General features: G+C 33.7%; 1 protein-coding gene across 4 annotated transcripts in view; it reads right to left on the reverse strand.

Moving 5' to 3' along the window:
* Window positions 1-15,590, reverse strand: part of LOC125059841 (neuroglian) — a 53,144-nt gene that overhangs the window by 26,033 nt on the left and 11,521 nt on the right. For all 4 annotated transcript variants that reach the window (XR_007118733.1, XR_007118732.1, XM_047664481.1 and 1 more), the window contains exons 4-5: window positions 7,470-8,087; window positions 5,352-5,542 (exon numbers count right to left, since the gene is read on the reverse strand). Coding sequence is in view for 2 of the 4 variants with exons in the window: in XM_047664481.1 (XP_047520437.1) it covers window positions 5,352-5,542; window positions 7,470-8,087 (809 nt within the window). In the remaining 2 variants the exon portion in view is untranslated. The remainder of the gene's footprint in view (window positions 1-5,351; window positions 5,543-7,469; window positions 8,088-15,590) is intronic.

Genomic DNA, 15,590 nt, shown 5'->3' on the forward strand with positions numbered 1-15,590 from the left:
TATATTTTAAGAATAGATGGCGTTCCAAATACAAAATTGCGAGAGCCAATAGAGTAAAGCTCGATTATGATTGGTCAACGAAATGTCTAGACACTGTAATGCGTTTTTTAAGTATTTCGACCCCTTTGCAATTTTCAAATAAGGAATACTTTGTCATACAATATATAGCTCGGTAAGAATAAAGAGCATACAATGGGCCACTTAACATATCGTCAATAGGAAGCGGAGTCCGAAATAACGAGCTGTATAAGGCGAGCGGCGCTCCTCAATTGTGTGAGGGCATTTCCGGAATTTATTATTTAACTTGATCAAATTACTGCTATAACTATTTGTCAGGATCATTGTCTTCATTAAACTATGTAGTTGAGGGGCTTCCTTTCTCGTACGACGTAATTTATGCTTCATATTTCGTAATTATTATATATTAGATACGCCATCAATTATTGAGGATTACGAAAATTTAAATGGTTTGATATCTCTTGTAACTAAATGAAACTATATTTATATGGTACATAATAGAATAACTAAATTCATACATCTACAATACTTTATAAAATAAAATATGTGTATTATAGAACATAAGATTGAATTTGTAGGCATCCCTACTCATTGGCAAAGAAGACAGAGGGTAGGCCGAGAGAAAAAACTCTCGGTACTCTTTTAAAATAGCAAATCATCAAACAACACTCTCACACACAACTTTTTTTTTTATAATAGGGGGGCAAACGAACTTGCGGGACGACCAAAAAGGGCAGTCTGCGCAGCCCATAGACACTTTTAGTGGGTGCGTTGCCGGCCTTTAAACTTACTATACCTTAGTGTACATTCAATTCAAATATTGTATGGAATTTTTAGGGCAAAGCTTTTTAGCGAAAATTCTACTTCAAAGACCGGAAGTATTTATAATAATCTACTACCTAATGTAACTTATCTACAAATTATCAATAAGAACTGTTTTGATGATTCGTAACATTTGATGCCAGTAAATTGCAATAACGAACCCTAAATAAACTACCCCACTGGGATAAAATAGCTTCTATACTATCAGATTCGGAAGTTATATCATCGGGGGGCAATCAAGCATTTGATTCAATAATAATAATTATAATCACGATACATGAATAGACTTTAATGATATTAAACTTGGCTGTACCCTGCGAAAATTCGGTCATATAATAAGGTTTAGATACTTATTTCTCATTAAAAATACCACAACATTCACTTACATTATTTGTGTACTACACTATTAAAAAAATAAAACATATATAACGCATAACAGTTGGCAAGAAACAGAAGACTTATTATAGAAACACAATTACAAATTTTAAACATTAAGAGAGAACATTAAAATTCATTTTTATGATGCGCAAACAAAAACCTATCGCCTAGAGCGCGACCATAAAATATGATAGAGTAATATTAAATAGGCTTTCCCCAATAAGTGGAAAGAAAGACAAAATCATTTTTATTCGTACCAATAGTGCTGAAATAAGTGCGTTAAGCCAAACAAATCAGCTTTATAATAGTTAATAGTTCAACTTTAGTACGCATTTAATAGATAAAATCGCAATGAATGCTATGACTAACCTAGCCTTTTCTAATTTTGTTTACGCTATGATTAAAATGTGTATACTATACGTTTACGATGTCTGCTTAAAATATTATTTATTTACTAGCTGCCCCCGCGAACTTCGTTTCTCCTTAATGCCTAGCCTACCTTTTTAGTACATACCAACATGGAACATTATGCTTGCTACCCCAGAGACTGTTCGGTTTTCCGGAACGAAAACTTTTTAGGTTTTTCTGTGATTTTTCTCTATGTAAACCTTAGAGTTATAAGTTCTTAAGTAACAAATAAAAAATAAGGATTGATCGTAGAGGGTAGATGAAAATTAAGGGTTGTATGTATTTTATCATAAAAAATAAAAGCATTTTTTTTTGTTGTGGACACCCATTATCACTTAGGCCTTAGGGGTTTGAAAGATAGATAGTAGCGGATTCTCAGACTTACTGAATATGCATAAAAAAATCATATGAATCGGTTGAGCTGTTTCGGAGGAGAATGGGAACGAACATTGTTACACGAGAATTTTATATATTAGATTTAGAAACAACCACAACACAATGAACATGACATAGTAATATAATATATATATTTAATCTCATTTTTAGTTACGGCTCATAAGTAGTAACAGTTTAAATTAGGTACTGCAATATAACCCTATAGTTTTGGTCTTAGATTACACCCGTTTCTTTGATTATATACTTAAAATAGACGTTATTTTTTTCCAACGACCCAAGTTTCATAAGTACAGTCGCCATGACAGTTCACGCACCATAATCTACCACTTTTTTACTTGTAAAATATTCGAAAACTTTCTTCCCCTTATTTTCTTGCATGTGAATCACTCAATAATTTACATAAGACGGTATAAAGTTCGCTACTATATATTTCATAATGAAAACCATAATAAAAATCTACTTAGTTAAATCGCCATTTCCTAATGGACTTTTTAAGATGGCGTTAGGTTAGATTATAATGCCATATTGTTCATATTCAAAAATAGAATGAAACCATAAAAAGTTTAGCCTGCACCCTCTAAAAGGCAGGGTTCTAGGAATTCTACTTGAACGCAATTAGCTACTTTAGTTTCAGGCAGACGTGTTAGAGCTAACATTGTACTTTATACAAATTTAATTCCAAAACTTATCTCGCAAATTATAATTTGCAATCCGACCGGGAATCGAACTCGATATCCCTATATAACGGTTAGAAACCTATTTGCTATTTTATTCAGTCGCAATTTGAGTACAATATGTGCACATATTCATAAGTTTTAAGTGATGACATGACTCTTCTCAACTCTAACAATATTTTTAACTGCCTCCCCATTATACCATTCCGCAAAACAATCAGCATCCCTCAACCCTTGCATCATTATCATGAACCCCTAAATCATGAAAAATTAAGGCTCACCCTTAGCGCAAAAAATCACCCTTTTATCATCCCCCATAACTATTTAATGCGAATATGAATGGACTTCTAATACCATAATCCTTGTACGCATATGTAATTTATGGATATGCTTTATACCTGTGCGATTAAAAGTATCACAAGACCCCTATACAGGGTATGGAATAGGGGTTTGGTTTATCCCACGGGATTAATACTAAATCGTTTAAAATTAATTAGAAAATTGCAGCGCAGCAATTCATTTATGATACATAGGTCACAGAGATTCGGTATAATCAGCGTTCTTGTGCGCACATCACATGCCACAAACAATGCTTTCATTCTTAAGACAAGCTTCATTAAAATAACTTATGTCTCGAGATAGATTTTGAGTTTCGGGTACAGAAAGGTTACAAAATCCATTAACGCCCGAACAAAATAATCAATCCAGAATCTCAGATTGAAAACAATCTGAGATCAGACCGTGACCGTCGATCGATCTCCTATCTGCATCCCAATAACCAAACCCTACGAAGACAATCCCTTTTTCGCGACGGATAAAATGCTCTTTGTCGTTCCACTCATATTTGATAATCAATGTAAACCAAATAAAGTTAATAAAACGGTACAAATAACATTAAAATATACATGTGTAGGTTAAAACATAACAAACACTTTGTTTTAAATATTTAAAAAAAATGGTGTAAGTTAAAATCTGTTAAAATAATTAACTATTCAAATAGAGCTTTCGTCAACTGTCATTTTCATACAAAGGTCTATCCTTGGTCCTTGGTTGGTTGGATAGGTCCACAGACCTATCGTACGACATCCCATGGATAGCTTGTATCGACAGATGGCTTTTGTCGTCGATTGGTTATTGGCACACTTGTTACAACATTTGGATTAAGATTACTATCTCAGATGGTGGATTATGGATTGAGATAGGTTATTAGGTTCGGAGGTAAATGAATTATGAACAGTTATCCAATGGGGAGTGGAACTTCAAAACTCTAACGTATACATATTAAATAGTGATATTATTTAATATGTATACGAATTGAAGGTACGAAGTATAAAACATGGCCTGTACATAAGGCTCTTAACAATTTGTAGACGTGTATAACTCACATGAATTTTTCATAGTGGAATGGATGCCACCCCTCCGTTTAACGTTAAACTTCCCTAGACATATGGTATTGAGATGTATGTCAAAGTGCAGACGGCATTCAAGTTAAATTACGCGTAATCCAAAGTGTGCGCATTTGACGCGTGCTCAACTCGTATACAATATATAGATTATAACTTTAAAAATAGGACTAAACTTAGTAATATCATACAACCCTTAAGGACCTAAAAGTCTCTACAGTGAGGCTATGGAATTCGCTTAGCTCCTATATCTTCCTTTAAATCTCTACTGTACAATCATTACCTGTCCACATCATATCCCTAACTTTCGTACTGATGTGAAATCGATCTAAAATTATCGTAATTCATGTGCACTTTTTCTTTTTCATGTGTCCTTTGTTGTTTCTGTTTTAGTTTTGTCTAAATAACTATATAGATATATAATATGTATTTTTACACTTCTTGCCTAATCTTATCTAAAAAAATTTCTCACAGTGGTTGCCTGGAAGTGATCGCTCGAAAGCGATAAGGTCAATTATATTATATTTCTATATGCAACGAAGTGTTAATAAATAAATTCTTTAAGAACAAGTGAGTTGATTTTAATAAATCCAATGCATTCAATTAATGACCTCGTTAAAAACAGAATTATATCTTTAATAATTTCGAAGCTTTTCTGTGCCCAACTCTTCCAACTATGCTTTCCAGTTCCCAAGTGGCCTTTCGCCAGATACTAATACATAATTAAATCCTATATAAAACATATTGCATACTTTCCCATTTATTAATAATTATTATTTAAGGTAAACAATTTAATAATATTTAATATTTAGGATATTATTCAATTATTAATCAATATTAATAACAATTATTATTATTATTTATTATTTTATTATATTATTAATTCAATTTAATAACTTGGTATGTTTCTAAACCTTTTAACTAAGTAACAATAGGTCTTTGTGAAAAAACATTGCTAAATTTCTTTGAAAAAAATAATTAAAACTCCTTTATTTGTTTAAAAGGTAAATGTCATTACGGTCATTCAAAATTCTTGGCATAGCTGCTAACTTCACGCATATTCTATTTCTTTTTACTTGTAGATTGTCTTATTCCCATCTCGCTCGCGCACGCTATAATCACACTGACAACTTTGTGTCACGGTGCGCGCGCAATCGTAAAATTTCACTCTCATCAATTTTTCATAACGCGCCTAAAGAAGTATAACTTCAAAAATTAATCTCAAAACCTGATTTATCTTTGAAAAACTCACCTTCAACATTAAGCTGTATAGAGTAAGACTGCGCTTGACCAACTCCGTTGCTAATTTCACACGTGAAAGTTCCTTGGTCTTCATATCCAGCACGTTTTATCACCAATGTCTTGCCGTAGTTATCTTGAGTTATTCGCTGTGACGATAGTATTGTTCGACCATCTTTCTTCCATACCACTTGGGGCAATGGCCTGAAAGTTTGAATTTCGAATAATAAACTCCAAAATTGAATATCACTATCGAAGTTCGAAGTTTATTTTACAAAATTGAATAACAATTATTATATTGCGTAATTAAGTGTTAAATGAATCACCAGTACCAGTTGAAATGTTATATCAATTTAGTTAATTTTATGAGACAAATATCTGCGCGTTTCAAACCGATGGAATCCAAGGAAATTAAGAACGAACTAAATGCGTTATAGGTCTGACATTAAAAAAAAAACTTATTGTAATCTAAGACCTCCTTCCAAACCAGTAACTCAAAAACAAACAAGGTTTTTTAAACTAGATTTAAAATGCCTCAATCCAGCTTTACATCGTACACGTTCTCAACATAAGGGTCTTAAAGCTCATAATCTCTTAAGTGTCGTTTTTACATTTTCTTTACCGTTTTCCATATAATAAAAGACGTAATATTAACTTTCCATTAAGAGATACATTTTTATACAATTACTAGCTGACCCGGAAAACGTTGTTTTGCCATGTTTTTTAGTTCAATAAAAATAACTATTTTCTATAAAAACAAATAGGGGTTGATCGAAGAGGGATGAAAATTAAGGGGGTTGTATGTATTTTTAATGCCACATAATAAAAAAATCAGATTTTTTTTGAAGTGGAGTTAGGAGGATCACTTAGAGGTTTGAAAGATAGATAGTAGCCGATTCTCAGACTTACTGAATATGCATAAAAAATTTCATAAGAATCGGTCGAGCCGTTTCGGGGAAGTATGGGAACGAACATTGTGACACGAGAATTTTATATATTAGAATATAGGGATAGTTTGTAGGTACACAGTAAGATACAGGTCTGCATGACCCACTAATATTGGCTGTGGTCGGCACGTCATACGATTATATTAACTAGAACAATAATTAAAATGACGTGTAATGAATCACGGTATGAATATTAATAGTCTTTATCAATGTTCGCAGGACATGCTGGAGTGACGCATCTTAGCATGAGGCGCCAGTATCAGAGACTGATTTATGAATATGCAATAGTGTCATGTCTAGGGGACCTAGTTGGCATCACAGCACTGCTGTTTGCCAATTTCGTTAATTGCTTGAAGGTTCTTTTTAAAAGTATATATAACACGAGATCCTATACCAAGCTAAGAGTAGTAATTTATTAGAAAACCTAATGTGTAAAAATAGTACCGTTCAAAATAAAAAAAAGAGTGCGTGTACTTACGTACGCGCGTAAGAAGTTATACTTCTTTGGCATTATTAAAAATAGTTTTTTATTGCATGCAAATAATTAATTACAATTAAATAATTAAAGACTGGAAAAGGAGTCATTATAGTCAATACAGTTCGGTTTACATTTGAAAAATTAAATAAATAAATCTTTATTATTATTCTCTTACATTAAGTGTAACATAAATTATATTATTATTCGAATGTTATTTTTAAATTATGTCCAATGCCGTAGCATCTTCCGTGGGCAACTTCATTCTGATAATTTCGGGTCACGGTGCGCGCGCATCGTAAAATTTCACTCTCATCAATTTTTCATAACGCGCCTAAAGAAGTATAACTTCAAAAAATAAACGGTCGAAAAAAGTTGCTTCTACTATTTGAATATATTAATTTATGCGCGATGATCTATTTTATACGACTAATGCACATCTGCAATATTGTGTCAAGAGCGAGACCTAGTTGGCTGCGGTGCCAAATTGTTACATCGTTAATATCATCTTAAGGCACTTATATGGAGATAATAACATGCCACTAGCTTTATTCTCCTTTCAGCTTTATATATACCCGCGTAAATAAACTACAGGGATTAAGATCTTAAGCCCATACTAGAAAATACTAATTGGATTCCTCATTAAAATTTTCAAGTAAAGTTAACCCTTCAATTATCCTATCGACCCGAAGAAAATTAAAATACTTACGTTCCGCCATAAATGCAGTAGAGTTCAACTTTTTTGCCTCGCCATGCCTTTTCTACTCTCCTGGTAGTGTACTGTCTGACTGGTTCATGCTTGTTCTGGGTAGGAGATATTCCCGTCTGCTGCACTTGAAGATATACTTTATTACCTAGTTTGTACTCGTTTCTGAAGACAGATTTAGCTGCGCAGGTATACGCGTAATCGACGCTAGCATCGTATCGCGTGACGTTAGAGAACCAGAGATTGCCCTCTGGATCTAGAGTCATTCTGGAGTTGTTTATGGTTTTGAGTTGACCTTGTTCACCTTGCAACATCCAGTATACGTTTGGGCTGGGGTGACCATCGGGAGGGTTACAGGTCAGTTTAAAGGGCAACCCCTCTTGGGCTGTGATCATCGTTTGCGGCCCATCTGTATCTTTGAAAGAATTGAGCTCGGCTTTCCGTACAAATACGGAGTTCGATGTAGCCGTTCCCCACTCGTTGTATGCAAAACATTGATACTGCCCGAGGTCTTCATCTCTTGGTCTGCTCACCACCAGAGTACCACGGCCAGGTTGCTGTGAGATTCGATTGTCGTAACTCGTATATTCGAATGACTTTCCGTTTTTAATCCATCTGTACCTGTTGGACAAAAATAACTCGGTTAGAACGTGACGTCAGGAGCATAATGGATGATTTATTGCCATTGAGCGGTAGGCCTATTACGTAGGCGGATGGGAAATGACTAGAATTATGTCTAGGAGCCAAGGTAGGCAAATGAAATCAAAGTGACTTCTTCCCATAAATGTTTTCTTTAAGAGCTTCACAGATCATAGTTTATAATAGAACATATCAATTAAATTTGAGTATTCCTACACGTTGTGAGTAAATAATAAAAAATAAACATGACATAATATTTCCGATGGCAGACGAGATCGCCTGACTCAATCAAGGCTGACTCATGAATAAATTATTACTATACGCGTTATACAACCGTTCAGACCCTCGCCGTATTTACTTCCCAAGAATTTAAAAAAATATTTTTACAAATCCAGCGTGCAATTTTAATATAAGTAATGAGGCTAGATCAAAATGCAACTGGGAAACTAATTTTCCTCGGGAAACTGCTACAAAGGACTCCAGTCACACTTGACCGCTTTTCATCACGCTTGCTGAGGTCGGGTCTCATCAGGATAAATTTAAAAGTAGATCAAATACATGCAAATACGAAAAAGTAGGCTACTTTCGCATTCGTGTTCACATTCAGTTTATCATCTATTAAACTTGCAAAGTGTTTAATTAAGTAATGTATCTGTTATTATTTCATTAACCTAGTGAAAATGTCGTTATTAATATTGAAAGAGGTCAAACCAAAGTAACAAAATAACTTTTTTATATTTCAAAATATACACAATTGATCAATAAAGTATGTCCGATAAATACGAAAACATATATTACTTAGTGAATTAATTTAAGTTTTCCATACCATATTAAATACAAAGGAGACAAAAGAGACTATGTATTTAATAAAAATCATCTACTATATAAAAATAAGTCGGGTTTTCCTTCCTGACGCTATAACTCCAGAACGCACGAACCGATTTCCACGGTTTTGCATTCGTTGGAAAGGTCTCGCGCTCCGTGAGGTTTATAGTAAAGAAAATTTAGGAAACATTTCAACAGAAAAGCGGGACACACATACATACAACGAAGCCATCTGGTGGCGAAACGGAGTTCGCCGGGTTTGCTAGTTTACTATAAATATGTCAATTATTATTAATATCAACTTATTTTACCTCAGATCTCCAAAATAAGATACTACAGTAGAAGAGATATACAAACGTGGACAACAGTTCGTCGAAACTTATTAATATCCATTATATTATCAACACGTCCTAAGTCACCTCAAGGATCAAGACGATATTATACATCAGTATATCGAAGCATGCGCCCGACGGATACTACCACTTATGGCTGCTAGGAAGTGCATTGCAAGCCGATTAGGATCCCCTTACCTGACCTTCCTCTAAGGCATATGGCGGAAAAAGTAGGGTTCTCTTGTTTATGACAGTATATCGGTAAATGCCTAACATATTAATACTGCATTGCATCATAGGCAAATTAAGAAATAGCCCTGCCTTTTTTTTATGGCTCTGGCACGGTTTGCGCATTAGCCAGCGTCAAGTATAAGATTTATATAATTCGTGCTTTTCCTCCATGTACGGTTTAGGCACTCGCCCGGTACCGCACAACCCAAAGGCCGAGAACAAATTTAAATTAAATTAAAACTTGCCCTCGAACCGGGAATCGAACCCGCTACCCCTCACCTAGCTGCCACTTAATAAGACCGCTAGGCTATGAGGCCATTTAGCCCTGCCTTTTGCCACTTTGGCCGTTCACGAGAATCGTAGTCAATTGTTTTCATTCACGTCACGTAGCAACTGCGTATAAAGGCTTCATCTTAAATTCTTTATTCACTAGAGTTTAAATACTCGTAATTTGTACCAAGTGTTTGTTCGCGCTATCATGAAAAATTTAAAAATATATGAAAGAATGCAGCCTGCATTCATACAGGATTTGAATGAGAAATCCCAGATGAATACAGTGGATGTCATCGTCAGAGCTTTTGCATAAAATCGCTGAAGCTTTTGCATAAAATATACGTAGGCAGGTTGTTCAACTTGCGCAAGCTTCCTTCCTTAAACAATGGTGTTGGAATTTTTTCGTTTTTAGGGAGTAGGACGCTTGCAGTATAACGGTAAACGGGCTGCAAAAGTAGAAAAAGACGCAACACGATTTTTTCCTTGGTAATAATGAAGTTGGTTAAAAACTATAACACTTATATGACTTTCAATGTTTGTTGTAATTAATTAAATAGTGTAAGAACGAGCGTATTAAAATCTTACTTTATTTTAGAATTATTTTTCTACTGGATTGACTGTTTTTTTTTTCGATTGGTTTATCTCTATATTTAATAGTAAATGAATTAAGTTTATTTAGAGGTTATAATTTATACGATGAAGGTTACAATGTTAAAAAGAATAATTTATTATTATTTATAAGAGTAGTTTCAGGGTGTTTTTTGATTTGATTTATTTTTAGCCATCCTTATATGATTTTTTTACCAATTAATTTAAAAATTATAGTAATTTATGTTAGAATTTCTCGAACCCTGCTGATTCTTATTTGACAGCCGTCTAGTTTCATAAAACAATATGGTACTTACAATGATTGAAGGCTAAATAAGGACACATTATCGATTGAAACTATAACCAATTCCATCCGATGATATAAAAGCAATAAGCTGTCGCTGTCAAGGCTCTTCAGGTCAACAGCGAGATTCCATACAAAAAAAAAAAAAAAAAAGGACCAAACAGTGACATATGTAATTATAATGAAGTTTAGGTTTAAGAACCAGGATAGAACAATAAATTTACTTGCAAAATTCTTTTTGAAAATTCCAAATTTATATGTAAAATATAAAGTCAAATTCGCGTGTTCAACCCTAATATCCAGGGAAATAGAGATATAATAAAATTTTGTTTACATATCCCTCGCCGAGGCACGCGTGCGGAAGGCAATCATACACCGGATATATATTCTTGCCGGCCGTTATTGGGTGTAATGGCTACACTCGTATGGGCATAGTAAGTACCTTAATTTTAGGCTCTTAAAGTTACCACAGAGATGTCGCTGTTAGTTACTTATGGAAGTAACTGATGAAAATGTTATTTATATAAAAAATACATGGTAGCTGAAATGTTATATATATTATTAATTGATTTGTTAATAATACAATAACACTAAATCCATCAATGTTATATAGGTACATAATATATAGTATTTGGTCAAGTATTTGTATACGACATTACAATTGTAACAATAACTTTCTGACTGATTGAACGAATCCATTTTCCAAATGGTAGTATAGTTTACTTTTTTTTAGAACGTCAACAAGCCGGCGGGTCACTTTAAACATGATAACCGCCACCCATGGACATCTCCCGGAGCTAGCGGGTGTGTTGCCGACCTTTCACGGTACGCTCTTTTCTTGAAGACTTCTAAGTCGTATCGCTTTGGAAATATCCCTACTGGCATCTGGTTCCAGAAAGAGGTGGTGAGCAGCAGAAAGTGCATTAAAAAGCGCTGTGTTATGGAACGTCAGGGGTTAGACATGGAAAGGATGGAATTTCGCACTCAGCCTTGACGTCTGATGATGGAACCACCGGTATTAGTCCGAACACAGAAGTACTGTTTCGTTACTACTGCTATTCAAACGATATATATGACCGTGCTTTAACTTAGTATGTACCTAAAACGTCCACGAAGCGCTGTTCATGTTTTTTAAATAAAAATCTTTTACAACTTGACTATGACGTTAACTATTTCAAATTGTTTGTACTAACTGTACTTTCTCCATAGTGACTTTAGCATGTAAGAGTTAGTATAGAAATCGATAGTAAATGCATTGACATTCAATTTGAACGTATTCATACACCGTATGATGTCACTAACCTTGCCTTTTAGCGCCTTTGCAGCTAAATGACGATTGCGACTAAATACGGTGTAAGATGACGTAACTTTGTGCCTTCGATGCATTGATTGTTTAAACATTACTAAGTCTTGATATACATCTTTAAATTCCAATTTTAGTAGTAAGATATACCCTAAAAACTCTTAAGACCACAAATTCAATCATGTGTAATATCACTATATAAACTATTCGTACGATCGAGTAGTTAAAAAAATAATGATACCAGTAGCTGGCGTGCAATATATACCATCAAAGCCTTTCGTATTTGTAACGAAACCTTAAAAGTGCATTTCAAATAGTATTTGTATACCTACTAAATCATGGAAAACATTTGTGTTGCTAACATTATCGAATTTAACTATTGAACCTTTCGAGTACTTATTGGTCGAACTTTATTTTATTAAAAAATACCTAGAATAGATATTAAATTTAACTGTGTACTTGTTTACCTATATGAATAAAGTTATTTTGAGTTTGAATGATTGCCCCGTTTGATTCTATTTAGGCTTGTATAGTTATAATACAAACAACATCGTAGGCAAGCATTAAAATATTGTGATTCTAAATAGAATGTATGTAACATAATCGTCTAACTCTCGACCGAGAAAGCTGTCTGCGGTTACTACTGATAATTCAATAATCGCATTATGTGTAAGAAAACGAAGTAAAATAATGAATACAACTATATTTATCTCTCATCAAAAATATTAAATATATAATATTAATAGAGCCTTGTTGGCCTAGTGGCTTCAACATGCTACTCTCACCCAGGAACAATTTATTTTCTGTCTATGTGCGCATTTAACACTCAATGGTACGGTAAACATATCGTGAAGAAACCGGCATGCCGTAGACCCAAAAAGTCATCGACGTGTGTGTCAGGCAGAAGGCTTATTTATTAGTAAAAACAAATGATCAGAAAACAAACACGCAAATCTGCGGCTCAGACCTAATAGATTGTAAGCACCACTATTTCTTTTTTTTTCTTTAATACAGGAAGGAAATATATTCTACAGTGAAAATTATCTGAATAATTATAGCGCAGAGATTAAAGATAAGAAGCCTGTTTATCGCGACAAAATTTGATATAATTTTATCCCCTGCTCTAGACTAAAAACGATTATAATTATTCAATAGTTAGGTCAAAATTACATTACTCAAAGAACCCTTATGACGCCATTGAAAAGCCTATATTTCGACGTTCGTTTTTCAATATCCATAAACCTGTCGCAAAACTTAGTGGTGTTAAAGTCGAAATTGGGATCAGAATCATTGTTACTGTAAGCTTAAATCATGGGTTGTACACGGGTATACTACGTTCCCGATACTCAACATATTTATCTTTTGACCTAGTATCCACATCGCAGTATTAATAAATGCGCCACAATTATGCATTCAGCTTTACCCACTTCTTGGAACACGACCTAGTGAAACAGGTCGCTGAAAGTTCAATAAAATTACATAGCTTCCCAGTTCAATAATATCATTCTTTAATAATGGAAACAATGCTATCTTACTTAGTTAGCATTTAAGCTTTATGTACTACTATGTGAAAAACTGAATTTTGACATTCATACATATATGAAAAAACTATATTTTTTTCCTTAATATTTTACTGATTAATTCGAATTAAAGAAAATATATTCTAATATAATCTTTCATTTACATACGAAATAAGATTCGCATACTAAATACAAGTGAACAAAAAAGTGCAGAGCAACTTAACCATTTGAGCGAACGAAGTTGATTATAGTGTTTTAATTAAATGTACTCTTAATAAACGCGTGAGAAAAATAAGTTTAACGTTGTCCCATATAATCTGTAGCAGCAAACTTTTAATTGGTTTTAAAAGTTCGCTCGCCCTTCAATATCCGTTGACGGCTGACGCTTAAGTACATCAGCCAGTTTCTTGTTATGCGTCTATATTTAACTCACAAACATGACGATACGCGTGCTGTCCACAATTTTATACGTTAACTGCGTATATTACCAATATTTATTACTCAAGTACTAGAAAAAGGACTAGTCAAATGTCATAAAGTACGAGAAAGGTAAGTCAGGAAGGCAGCAAGAGGACATCCATGGTCTCTGCCTACCGCTTCGGGAAAGAGGCGTCAGTGTATAAATGAAAAAAACAGTGTAATATACACCTTCTTTGAAAGAAGACGAAAATTTAATCATAGTGGAATACAGGGTGATGAAAACGAATGTAAATTTGTTTAAAAACAGTTTTTTTTTAATTTAAATGTATGCATTCACAAATTAACAAATCGACTAATACTAATTCATTTCCGGACCGATTTCAAAAGTTACCATAACCGATAGAAGTATAACTTATGTACACACGTAAGTTATACTTCTTTGGCGTAACAAGATAAAAATCATTTCAAAACTTTTATTCTATGTTTGTAGAAAAAACGACACTAACAATAGAAAAAAGGCATTTAATACGTTGAAAGTTTTATTATAATGCATTATCTAGTTAAATAGCTTATTTAAATATCACAAAAAAATGATTTCTACATAATTAAAGAAATGGACATTTTAAAATGTTGGCTATGCTAACTTCAGAGTGTCGATTTTTTGTGACGGTGTGCGCGCGCATCGAAAAAATTTACTCTCATAATTTTTCCCTAACGCGCCGAAAGAAGTATCTATAACTATATAATATATATATAATCTTCTTAGATATTACACAGCTCGTTCGTTCAAAATACAACTTAAAGCTCTTTAAATCTTTTATCTATTCCATTAATAATTTTAAAGATATTATCAATGTATATTGAGAAGTGTGAGTCAATATCGTAAAAATCTTTCTTCATTACGCATTATTACACGCAAACTGCCAAACGCCAAACTACGAAAATATAAGCGGAAATACAAAGCAGCCATTAACAATAGATCGCGAATTAAAAGTTTACGGGGTGTTTTGTAGTCCGTTGCTTACAGACCGCTTTCGAAACACGCTAACAATAAAACGAACACAATGGGCTGCCGATTCTACGCCGGAGCATTATTATAGTGAATTGAAAGAATATATTGAAAATTGCATATCGGCCACGAGGCAGAAATTGGCTTTTATCTTCAAGACAAACGGTGAATTATTAATTCGTATATAATTTCCTATATAAGGTAAGTCAATTGTAATAAATAAATTATGAACTTAGAGACTGAGACACGAAACTACCTTTTGGAAGGGGCAACTAGAATCTTCTTTATATATATTTTTTTTTTGACGTTCAAAAGTGCCATTTTAGATGGTCTAATTGAAATAAATGATTTGACTTTGACTTTGAGATACGTTAAAGTTAGGTAAAGAATTTGAACTAGAGTCTCAATACAATGTCTCTTGAATTTTAACAGTAGTCAAAGTTCGCGCTAATTCTCGTTTTTGAATCATACCAGTAGACTGACTCTTTTGACAAAACCCAAGACGTTTAGGGGCGTAATAGGTACTTAGTCTTAACTCGTAACTTGGCCAATTTATGCGTGAATAAAAGTCGCGCGTGTAAAAAGAAAAATCGTAAAAGCTTCGTCTGTGCATCACTTCTGACATTTATACTAACCATAATTTTCCGTACACTATTGTGAATAGATGGTAGTATTGTATA

The sequence above is a fragment of the Pieris napi genome, chromosome 20 (genome assembly GCF_905475465.1).
Source record: "Pieris napi chromosome 20, ilPieNapi1.2, whole genome shotgun sequence".
NCBI classification, from domain to species: domain Eukaryota; kingdom Metazoa; phylum Arthropoda; class Insecta; order Lepidoptera; family Pieridae; genus Pieris; species Pieris napi.